This window comes from Oratosquilla oratoria, chromosome 12 (genome assembly GCF_046742065.1).
Source record: "Oratosquilla oratoria isolate Oo_2021 chromosome 12, ASM4674206v1, whole genome shotgun sequence".
NCBI classification, from domain to species: domain Eukaryota; kingdom Metazoa; phylum Arthropoda; class Malacostraca; order Stomatopoda; family Squillidae; genus Oratosquilla; species Oratosquilla oratoria.
This window is the reverse complement of record NC_134788.1, coordinates 24,561,778-24,572,859: the sequence shown is the minus strand read 5'-3', so window position 1 is coordinate 24,572,859 and position 11,082 is coordinate 24,561,778. Positions and strand designations below refer to the sequence as shown.

Below are 11,082 nucleotides of genomic sequence, written 5' to 3'. Positions count from 1 at the left end.
GATCCACTTGTCTGAAAGCTTGTTCACAAATTTCCTTGCTTTTTTCCTTCTGATTTCTCTCGAAGAACTCTTTCAGTTCCCCCTTTAATGTCACAACTCGAGCCACTACGTTACCCCTCGATAGCCATCTTCTGTATGAAAAAGGAGTGACTCTTCCTCAGCATTAAGTTCTTGACACAAACGACGCAGCATCCTTGTGTTCAGCGGACTGTTTTTGATCAAGTTGACCATGGCTACAACATCGACAAGTACGGTTTTGAGGTCTGGAGGTATGGTCTTCACAGCTAATGCATAGCGGTGAATCATGCAGTGCATCTTGCTTGCCCTGGGGTTGGCTTCTTTCACCCTTGCTTGGAAGCCAGGCCGACAGCCTAGCATTGCAGGGGAACCATCTGTTGTACATCCCATCATGTTTGCCCAAGAAAGCCCTCCTTTTTCAAAAAAGCTGGACACAGCTTCAAAGATGTCATTTCCCGTTGTTGTAGATTCCAAAGGGTGACAGAAGAAACACTTATTTAAAGTCTGAGTCTTTTATATACCTCGTGTAGGCAAGAAGCTAGGCACAAGATGATATATCAGTTGATTCATCAAGTTGAATTACAAACATGCCTAGAGGAGCTTCCTTGATTTCCGCAGTAACTTGTTGCAAATGTCCTCTGATAAGTCACATATTCTTCGGTGCACAGTATCATTTAACGATGGCAAGGTATTTAGCTTCTGTGCTGCATTCTCCCCGAAGAAGCAGCTAACAATATCTTTGCAGCATGGTGAGACAAAAGTTTCAACTATTGTATGGGGATCTTTATTTTGTGCAACTCTCAAGGTAACCATATATGAAGCACGGAGGCTAGCTCCATTTTGATCATGTACCTGACCGGTATGATCAAATCTGATACGCTTGAGAACAAGTGCCTTTCTCTCAAAATAGGACTGGTCTTTATCAGAAAGTTCAGGATGACAGCTGGATAGGTGTCGCTTGAGAAGACTAGGTTTCATGGATCCTTCTGAAAGAACTTTTTGGCCGATCACACACTGCGGCGAATCCTTGCCTTGCTTGTTAATAGATGTGAGGCCAAATTTGATGTAAGACTCGCTGTGCATTTTCTTGCCCGAGGAAGCCATCGTTATCCGGAATTTGGAAGAAAAAAAAAGCAGTTTACACAATCATACTACACACCACACCGTAGTAATGCAACCACACAGCCATTCACCACACTATGCACTCATACTGCATACAAAACATTCGTACTGTACACCACAGTAACAGTGGATACCACACAGACAAGCCACCAGACCACACTATGATACTGCACACCGTGAGCGCCAGCAGAAAATTTTCCAGGGGGAGGGGGAGAGGGGACAGACAGAAGAGTCAGGACATGGAGGAGAGGCACGAGAGGGGGGAGAGGCACGAGAGGGGGGGGGAGGGACGAGAGGGGGGAGAGGCACGAGAGGGGGGAGAGGCACGACAGGGAGGAGAGGCACGACAGGAATGAGACAGCAAAGGGAGAAGAGGCAGTAGAAGTAGGAGAAACAGGAGTACAGAGAAGAAAGTTCAAATCAGACTATAAAATCAGATTACAAATACACTGGAACCATGAAGCAGATCTCAACGTACATACCTGAGGGTGAGAGTAGTGGGGGACGAGTGGTAAGTTTGTGAAGTGGGAAGCGAAAACGTCTCACTGTGGTACCTAATCGGTACGCGTGCTGAGAGATGTGATCAGTAGAAAACGAACAAGGGATGACTACTGTATTATGGGTTTGCAAGTTTGTGTGATAACTGTAGTCCAAGACAGCTTTCTCTCAAGTGACATAACTCCAAGATTTTCCTTGTTAACATTGTAACTTAACGTCTGCTTCTAGAGGAGGTCACATCTAGCCTAGCACATGTAGGCCACTTCTAAAAACAGGTTTGCAGTTACAGCCTGATTATTTACAGAAACGTGTCACGTACCCCCGATTTTCCTCTAATGTACCCCTGCGGGTACGCGTACCCCAGGTTGAGAACAGTTGTTCTAGATAGAACTTCCTCTCCTATCATTTGAGACCTAAGTTTTGTTTTTAGTGGCCTATACTGCTTTTCTTTTGAGTATTTTCCTATTCTATATGTTTCCTCAATTTCTTTATCTATAATCTCTCCCTGTAATGGTGACATTTCTTGTGTTTTTATGTACATATTTCCAGTTTTGTTTATTTATTAATATATATATTTATTATTGTATACTTTGTGAGCATTTTTGTAATCGCAATGCGATTCGTGCCTGTCTTTCCCGCCAAATGCAAGATTGGCTTGGGTTAGTCTTGTTCACGTCTTCGAAGTGTACGCACGTCTGTTAGCGCTTTCATAAACTTACTTAAAAAAATTATTCTGAGTGGTATTCCAGCCGCTCTGCACATTTTTTATGGCAGCGGAAAAACAATTATTGTGTGAACTTTCTGTAAAAGTGATATGTACTTTATATTTCAATAGTTTACCAAACTCAAATTGAGTTTTGCAGTGGTCAGAACTTTGGGAGCCGGCTGGCATTTTGCGTGTGTCTTGTGTTTTTCTTTTTCTTCCTTTCTCGTTTTCTAGGATTACAGGTTTAATAACTTTTAGGAAGTAATGGTGCTAACGACCAGTGTTTCTAGGGAACAGTGTATTGGCTAGGTTCGCCACGTGATTTTATTGAGGAAGGCATGCTTCGTGGTTCTTCGTGTTCTGGTTTCGTTTGAACTTTTTGTTATCGTCATCGTCTTCAGCATTGGTGGAACACGTGCCTATTGTTGCCGTGTTTCTGTGGATTAACTTGGAGACTGGATTAGGACGGATTACTGTGCAGGCCAGCCTGAATGAAGAATTGTCCTGCGTGACAGACGATTTCACTTCGCCTCCGACTGGGTATTTTGACTTGTTTCCCATTTTTTGTGTGTGTGTGCATATATATATATATATATATATATATATATATATATATATATATATATATATATATATATATATATATATATATATATATATTCCTGTTGTAAGCATATCAGTAATCTCCTTTTGAGATTTTGTAATAAATTCTTGTATAAATTTCATATATTTATAGCCGGGCATGTTGTCTTGGCTGCCATGTTTCCTCCGTGACGTCATTTCATTGACGGTCACATTTTCTTTGATTGAAAGAAAACTGGTGTTATTGTTTATTTTTATTTGTATCTTTTTTTTTCTGTGTGTTGGACATTGTTTTACGACCGTCAGACTAGGTGGATTCGTTTTTCCTGTAAAGAGGCTTATGTTTTTGTAAAGCGGTCGTAATAATTAATGTATAATTTTTCTGTTTTTCTCGTAAATATTATTACGTAGTGGAGTGCAGTTTACCTTGCCCCCCCCCCCTTCTATTATGTCTAAACCAAAAGTACCATCTTTTATTAGTCCCCAAATACCATCTGAAACAATGGCACACCATTTGACCTTGTTGCTCCAAGAACCCTCTGTTATTAAATTTTCAGGCCAAGATCCCCATTATATGGCTATAGATTTTATTCGTCAATGCGAGGATGCCATAGTGAACTCCAATGTTTCGACTAGGCCTGAAAAGATTTCCTTTGTGAGGTCCCAGCTTGTGCCACATTCTCTATCATCTGAGTTGCTGTCAGCGTCGTGTTTAGATCCCAAGTCTTTGGATTATAATCATGACATCTTTAAGTCTAGTTTTATTAAACTTTTTTTCAGATACCCCTGTTGGCAATTCTTTCCAATGGTGTTTCAAACTGGCTGATACCCTCGTATCCCGACTGGGTACTCTTGACTATAGGCGTGCACAAGCTCAGGCCAGTATAATTGTTGTTGATGCATTAGATTCACTCTCAAGTTGAGACTGGGTAGATAATAGCACTATCAATTTAGATAGGTTTCGCCTTATTTTGGAATTTTTGATGTATATCCTTTTTCTGGTGCCTTTTGAGAGAAGAGCTGCATCTTCTCTCCGGTATAAGACTTTTATGGCAGCGGAAAAACAATTATTGTGTGAACTTTCTGTAAAAGTGATATGTACTTTATATTTCAATAGTTTACCAAACTCAAATTGAGTTTTGCAGTGATCGGAACTTTGGGAGCCGGCCGGCATTTTGCGTGTGTCTTGTGTTTTTCTTTCTCTTCCTTTCTCGTTTTCTAGGATAACAGGTTTAATAACTTTTAGAAAGTAATGGTGCTAACGACCAGTGTTTCTAGGGAACAGTGTATTGGCTAGGTTCGCCACGTGATTTTATTGAGGAAGGCATGCTTCGTGGTTCTTCGTGTTCTGGTTTCGTTTGAACTTTTTGTTATCGTCATCGTCTTCAGCATTGGTGGAACACGTGCCTATTGTTGCCGTGTTTCTGTGGATTAACTTGGAGACTGGATTAGGACGGATTACTGTGCAGGCCAGCCTGAATGAAGAATTGTCCTGCGTGACAGACGATTTCACTTCGCCTCCGACTGGGTATTTTGACTTGTTTCCCATTTTTTGTGTGTGTGTGCATATATATATATATATATATATATATATATATATATATATATATATATATATATATATATATATATATATATATATATTCCTGTTGTAAGCATATCAGTAATCTCCTTTTGAGATTTTGTAATAAATTCTTGTATAAATTTCATATATTTATAGCCGGGCATGTTGTCTTGGCTGCCATGTTTCCTCCGTGACGTCATTTCATTGACGGTCACATTTTCTTTGATTGAAAGAAAACTGGTGTTATTGTTTATTTTTATTTGTATCTTTTTTTTTTTCTGTGTGTTGGACATTGTTTTACGACCGTCAGACTAGGTGGATTCGTTTTTCCTGTAAAGAGGCTTGTGTTTTTGTAAAGCGGTCGTAATAATTAATGTATAATTTTTCTGTTTTTCTCGTAAATATTATTACGTAGTGGAGTGCAGTTACCTTGCCCCCCCCCTTCTATTATGTCTAAACCAAAAGTACCATCTTTTATTAGTCCCCAAATACCATCTGAAACAATGGCACACCATTTGACCTTGTTGCTCCAAGAACCCTCTGTTATTAAATTTTCAGGCCAAGATCCCCATTATATGGCTATAGATTTTATTCGTCAATGCGAGGATGCCATAGTGAACTCCAATGTTTCGACTGGGCCTGAAAAGATTTCCTTTGTGAGGTCCCAGCTTGTGCCACATTCTCTATCATCTGAGTTGCTGTCAGCGTCGTGTTTAGATCCCAAGTCTTTGGATTATAATCATGACATCTTTAAGTCTAATTTTATTAAACTTTTTTTCAGATACCCCTGTTGGCAATTCTTTCCAATGGTGTTTCAAACTGGCTGATACCCTCGTATCCCGACTGGGTACTCTTGACTATAGGCGTGCACAAGCTCAGGCCAGTATAATTGTTGTTGATGCATTAGATTCACTCTCAAGCTCAGACTGGGTAGATAATGGCACTATCACTCTAGATAGCTTTGCCTTATTTTGGAATTTTTTATGTATATCCTTTTTCTGGTGCCTTTTGAGAGAAGAGCTGCATCTTCTCTCTGGTATAAGACTTTTATGGCAGCGGAAAAACAATTATTGTGTGAACTTTCTGTAAAAGTGATATGTACTTTATATTTCAATAGTTTACCAAACTCAAATTGAGTTTTGCAGTGATCGGAACTTTGGGAGCCGGCCGGCATTTTGCGTGTGTCTTGTGTTTTTCTTTCTCTTCCTTTCTCGTTTTCTAGGATAACAGGTTTAATAACTTTTAGAAAGTAATGGTCCTAACGACCAGTGTTGGTAAGGAACAGTGTATTGGCTAGGTTCGCCACGTGATTTTATTGAGGAAGGCATGCTTCGTGGTTCTTCGTGTTCTGGCTTCGTTTGAACTTTTTGTTATCGTCATCGTCTTCAGCATTGGTGGAACACTTGCCTATTGTTACCGTGTTTCTGTGGATTAACGTGGAGACTGGATGAGGACGGATTACTGTGCAGGCCAGCCTGCATGAAGAATTGGCCTGCGGGACAGACGATTTCACTTCGCCTCCGACTGGGTATTTTGACTTGTTTCCCATTTTTTGTGTGTGTGTGCATATATATATATATATATATATATATATATATATATATATATATTCCTGTTGTAAGCATATCAGTAATCTCCTTTTGAGATTTTGTAATAAATTCTTGTATAAATTTCATATATTTATAGCCGGGCATGTTGTCTTGGCTGCCATGTTTCCTCCGTGACGTCATTTCATTGACGGTCACATTTTCTTTGATTGAAAGAAAACTGGTGTTATTGTTTATTTTTATTTGTATCTTTTTTTTTCTGTGTGTTGGACATTGTTTTACGACCGTCAGACTAGGTGGATTCGTTTTTCCTGTAAAGAGGCTTATGTTTTTGTAAAGCGGTCGTAATAATTAATGTATAATTTTTCTGTTTTTCTCGTAAATATTATTACGTAGTGGAGTGCAGTTACCTTGCCCCCCCCCCCTTCTATTATGTCTAAACCAAAAGTACCATCTTTTATTAGTCCCCAAATACCATCTGAAACAATGGCACACCATTTGACCTTGTTGCTCCAAGAACCCTCTGTTATTAAATTTTCAGGCCAAGATCCCCATTATATGGCTATAGATTTTATTCGTCAATGCGAGGATGCCATAGTGAACTCCAATGTTTCGACTGGGCCTGAAAAGATTTCCTTTGTGAGGTCCCAGCTTGTGCCACATTCTCTATCATCTGAGTTGCTGTCAGCGTCGTGTTTAGATCCCAAGTCTTTGGATTATAATCATGACATCTTTAAGTCTAATTTTATTAAACTTTTTTTCAGATACCCCTGGTGGCAATTCTTTCCAATGGTGTTTCAAACTGGCTGATACCCTCGTATCCCGACTGGGTACTCTTGACATAGGCGTGCACAAGCTCAGGCCAGTATAATTGTTGTTGATGCATTAGATTCACTCTCAAGTTGAGACTGGGTAGATAATGGCACTATCACTTTAGATAGGTTTCGCCTTATTTTGGAATTTTTTATGTATATCCTTTTTCTGGTGCCTTTTGAGAGAAGAGCTGCATCTTCTCTCCGGTATAAGACTGATGAGACTCTATTGTCTTTTGCAACAAGGCTTTCCTGTAAACTAGGGGAAGTGCCTTCTAGTTCTTTGTGTATTAGCAATGCTCTTCTACATGCCAATGTCCCTTGTTCTCCTTAGCCCTCTCAGTCTACAGTTCCTACTCATAGTTCCCCTCAATCTACAGTTAGCCCCCCCCCTCTCCGTACATGTACCTTTTGTAACAGGTCTAGTCATTCAAGCGATTTTTGTTACCGCCGTAGGCGCCAGGTACACAATTCAAGACTGTCCCCTGTTTGCAGGAGTGTATCTAATGTTTCTTCTAATATGACGCATGACCTTTCTAGAGTAGAACCTCAGGATAAACTCGGTTATTGCCATATGCATGGTCAATGTAAACACTAAACTGATCAATGTTTCAAGGTTTTGAAACTTAGGGATGAGACTTCTCATCAGCCTCGTCAATCCCATTTTCCCCAGCGCTTGTTTCACAACCCAAAGATTTGACCAGTAATGTTCGATTTCAAATAATCCCCTTAGTGGCTGTTGAGTCTTCTCAATTACTTACCTTCCAATTTTTTTTTTACTAGGGATACGCCCATTTCAGTCGCTGTATATACTGGTGCAGAATGTAGTCTCATGAGTAGAAAGGCTTATTTTGCTCTCCGGGAATTGTACAATCTCCCTTTTGTAATAATTTGCATTCTGTGCAAGGTTCTCCCTTGCTTGTTTTTGGATCTGTCTTCCCTTACAGTTTCCCTCGTATGCTACAGTCTTCAATGTCACTTTCGTTGTTGTTTCTGGTATTGCCCTTAAGTGTGACTGTCTCTTGGGTATTGATGCTCTTACAGCTCATGGCATAGATATTTCTCCTAGTCGCCGTGTAGTGACTTTCTGCAATTTTGATATCCCTGCATCAGATAGGCCAGTTTCTGTTTGTGATTCTACTGTGCTTGCTCAGTCCGCACATTTGCCCTCACCAGCTTCTAAGCGCTTTGACACTGCTTCTCATTGTGCTGCTGTTGTTATAGGGGAGCATCTTATTGGACCTTCAAGTTCTGTTCGAGTTCCGGTGCGCGTTTCAGGTGCCCCGATAGGGTCTGACGTTCTCTCTTTGCCTGACTCTGTTCGTATTCGTCGCCTTGCATTAGAAGGAACTCTCTCCACTGTTCGCGAGGATCATGTTACCACGGCGATGGTAACCAACGTCACGGGTGCTCCTATTCCTCTCTCTCCTGGCAGTCACTTAGGCTCCTTTGAGGTGGTTGACATTGTTGCTTTCCAGGACTCGCCTATTATAGCAGCTTCTGTACTACAGTCTCCTCCAACACGTGACCCTGCTCACTTAGCTTCTGAGTTTGCCACATTTGTAGGCGAGATTGATTTTCCTGATGAGACGCCTCGTCTCCTTGAACTGTTAGTTACCCACCGTCAGGCTTTGGCTTTGCCCGGTGATCCATTAGGTGTTACGGGCCGTGTGGTTCATAGAAAGGATCTTCAGCCAGGTACTCGTCCTGTTTACGTCCCCTCTTACAAGCTACCTCACTCTTGTTGGCTTATAGCCCAGTCCTTGGTTGACGATTTATTGCGTGAAGGCGTTGTACAGGAGTCCCACTCAGAGTGGAACTCGCCTCTTCTCCTGGTGCCTAAGAAAGATGGATCTTTTCGTCCAGTTGTTGATTACAGGAGAGTTAAAGAGGTCACTGTTCCTAACCATTACCCTTTGCCTGTCTTAAGCGACCTTCAGTCTATTGGCACTGGCAATACGGTGTTCACCACTTTAGATTTAAAAGCAGGTTTTTGGCAGATACCCCTGGAGGAGAAATCTCGTAAAGTCACGGCCTTCTCGAATCTCAGTGGGCATTATGAATGGCTTCGTTGCCCCCATGGGTATGCGGAATGCTCCTTTGACTTGCCAACGCTTAGTTAACTCCATTTTTCCTGGCTTAGTTGGGAATGGACTTTTTGTTTACCTGGATGCTTTGCTTTTAGTTTCCAAAGATGTGGATAGCCAGTTTACTAAGCTGTCCATGGTCTTGCAACGCTTTGCTGAAGCTGGGTTGAAACTCAACTTACCCAAGTGTTCCTTTTTCAAGTCTAGTATCCAATTCCTAGGTCATGTTGTAGACAAACATGGTATCCACACCACAGGTGATAAAATCAACGCGGTGAGGGATTTCCCTATACCGAAGTCAGTTGAAAATGTACGTTCCTTCCTTGGACTTGCAGGATACTATCGTGCATTCATTAAAGACTTTGCTTCAATTGCTTCCCCTCTGACTCGCCTTCTCAAGAAGGACTCTTCCTTCCGGTGGCGTGATGTTCATCAGAATAGTTTTGATTCCTTGAAGCTTGTTCTTACTGCAGCGCCTGTGTTGGCCTTCCCAGATTAAAGTCTTCCCTCTACAATTTGTACAGATGCTTCTGGTACAGGCATTGGAGCTGTACTCATGCAACAAGTAGATGGGTGTAGACCTCATGTTATTGCATATGCTAGTCGCATTCTTAATAAGCCTGAGTCCCGTTACTCTGTTACTCATTTAGAGGCCCTGGCAGTGGTGTGGGCTTTAAAGCATTTCCGTGATATCATTTTTGGATATCCTATTACAGTCTACACGGACCACACTGCTGTCACTCAGCTTTTCAAGGGCAAAAATCTTTCAGGCCGTCTAGCCAGATAGTTCCTCACGATCGAGGAATTCAATCCAACCCTTAAACATATCCCGGGGCGTGCGAACAACGTTGCTGATGCACTTTCACGTAATATCCCTGTTGCTGCTGTTGCAGTGATTAATAACTTTTCCCTGAAGGATCTGGCCAAAGCTCAGCGTGAAGACCCTGTTTGGTCTGCGGTCATTTATGCTTTGGAGTCTGGTGATGATACCACCTCACCAGCTTTACCGGTACCTCTGTCCAAATTTTCCCTGCAGGACAAGGTTCTCATTCCTAATGTGGAAGTGTTTGAGCAAGATGTGGCACAGCTAGTGATCCCTGAGTCTCTAGTTCCCGTTGTTTAGTCCCTTGCTCATGATGCCCCTCAGGCTGGTCACCCAGGTCGTGACAAAACTCTGGCTATGGCGCGTAAGAAGTATCATTGGCCTAAAATGCGACTAGACATTACCTCTCATGTAGCCCGGTGTAGTTCTTGTGCCCAGAACAAAGGTTCTACGAGCACTGCTCCCATCTTAGAATACCCTACTCCTTCTCGCCCTTTTCAGACTGTGGCTATAGACCTTTTGCAACTGCCTCGTAGCACTCAAGGTTCTGTGTATGTCCTTGTGTGTGTGAACCACTTTAGTCGTTTTGTAATATTAGCTCCCTTACGTAACAAGTCTGCACCAGTTGTACCCCATGCTTTAGTTTCTCATGTTTTGTGTCCATACACTACCCCTTCGGTGCTCCTTAGTGACAATGGGACGGAATTTAGGAATGAGGTTTTGGCTAGTATTTGTGAACGTTACGGCATCACACAGACGTTCGTGACTGCTTATCATCCGGCGTCCAATGGTCTTGTCGAGAGGACGAACAGGAAAATTCTAGAGATACTAAGACATGTTGCTAGTAACTTTCATGAGTCTTGGGAAGATTGGCTTCCCCATGTCAGTGCTTGTATTAATAGCACCATTAATGTTTCTACAGGCAAAACGCCTCATTATGTCATCTATGGAGTTGAAAAACGGCTCCCTTATGATGTGCTTGACAGCCCTGGTCGTCCGCTCTACAATTTTGATGACTATAGTCAACTCCAGAATCACGCGATGCATGCCACTTATGACCCTGTGACAGATGAACTTGCTATTTCCAAGGCCGAAACGTTGAAACACCAACGTGTTCGTGCAAAGCCTGTTACTATCGTTGTTGGTGATCATGTTTGTAAGAGCATGCCTGACCGCCAATCCAAATTAATTGTAAATTTACAGGCCCCTTTTTGGTAACTGAACAGTTACATCCCAACAAGTTCAGGGTTTTTGACCCATCTAAGGGACTTAGTGAGGTTTTGCATTCTGACAGGCTTAAGAAGACTCAGGTGCCCATACCTG

The 11,082-nt window shown here is 41.8% G+C and overlaps 1 protein-coding gene across 1 annotated transcript; it reads right to left on the bottom strand.

The window, feature by feature from the left end:
• Positions 1 to 609: 609 nt before the first annotated feature.
• LOC143030285 (zinc finger BED domain-containing protein 5-like) lies at positions 610 to 1,122 on the bottom strand. The gene has a single exon (XM_076193437.1). It carries the CDS (start codon positions 1,120 to 1,122, stop codon positions 610 to 612), a length of 513 nt encoding a protein of 170 aa, XP_076049552.1.
• Between the last annotated feature and the right edge of the window lie 9,960 nt (positions 1,123 to 11,082).

What these genes read in the sequence shown, in the direction of transcription:
- LOC143030285 (XM_076193437.1), bottom strand. Translation starts at nt 1,122, where the DNA reads ATGGCTTCCTCGGGCAAGAAAATGCACAGCGAGTCTTACATCAAATTT.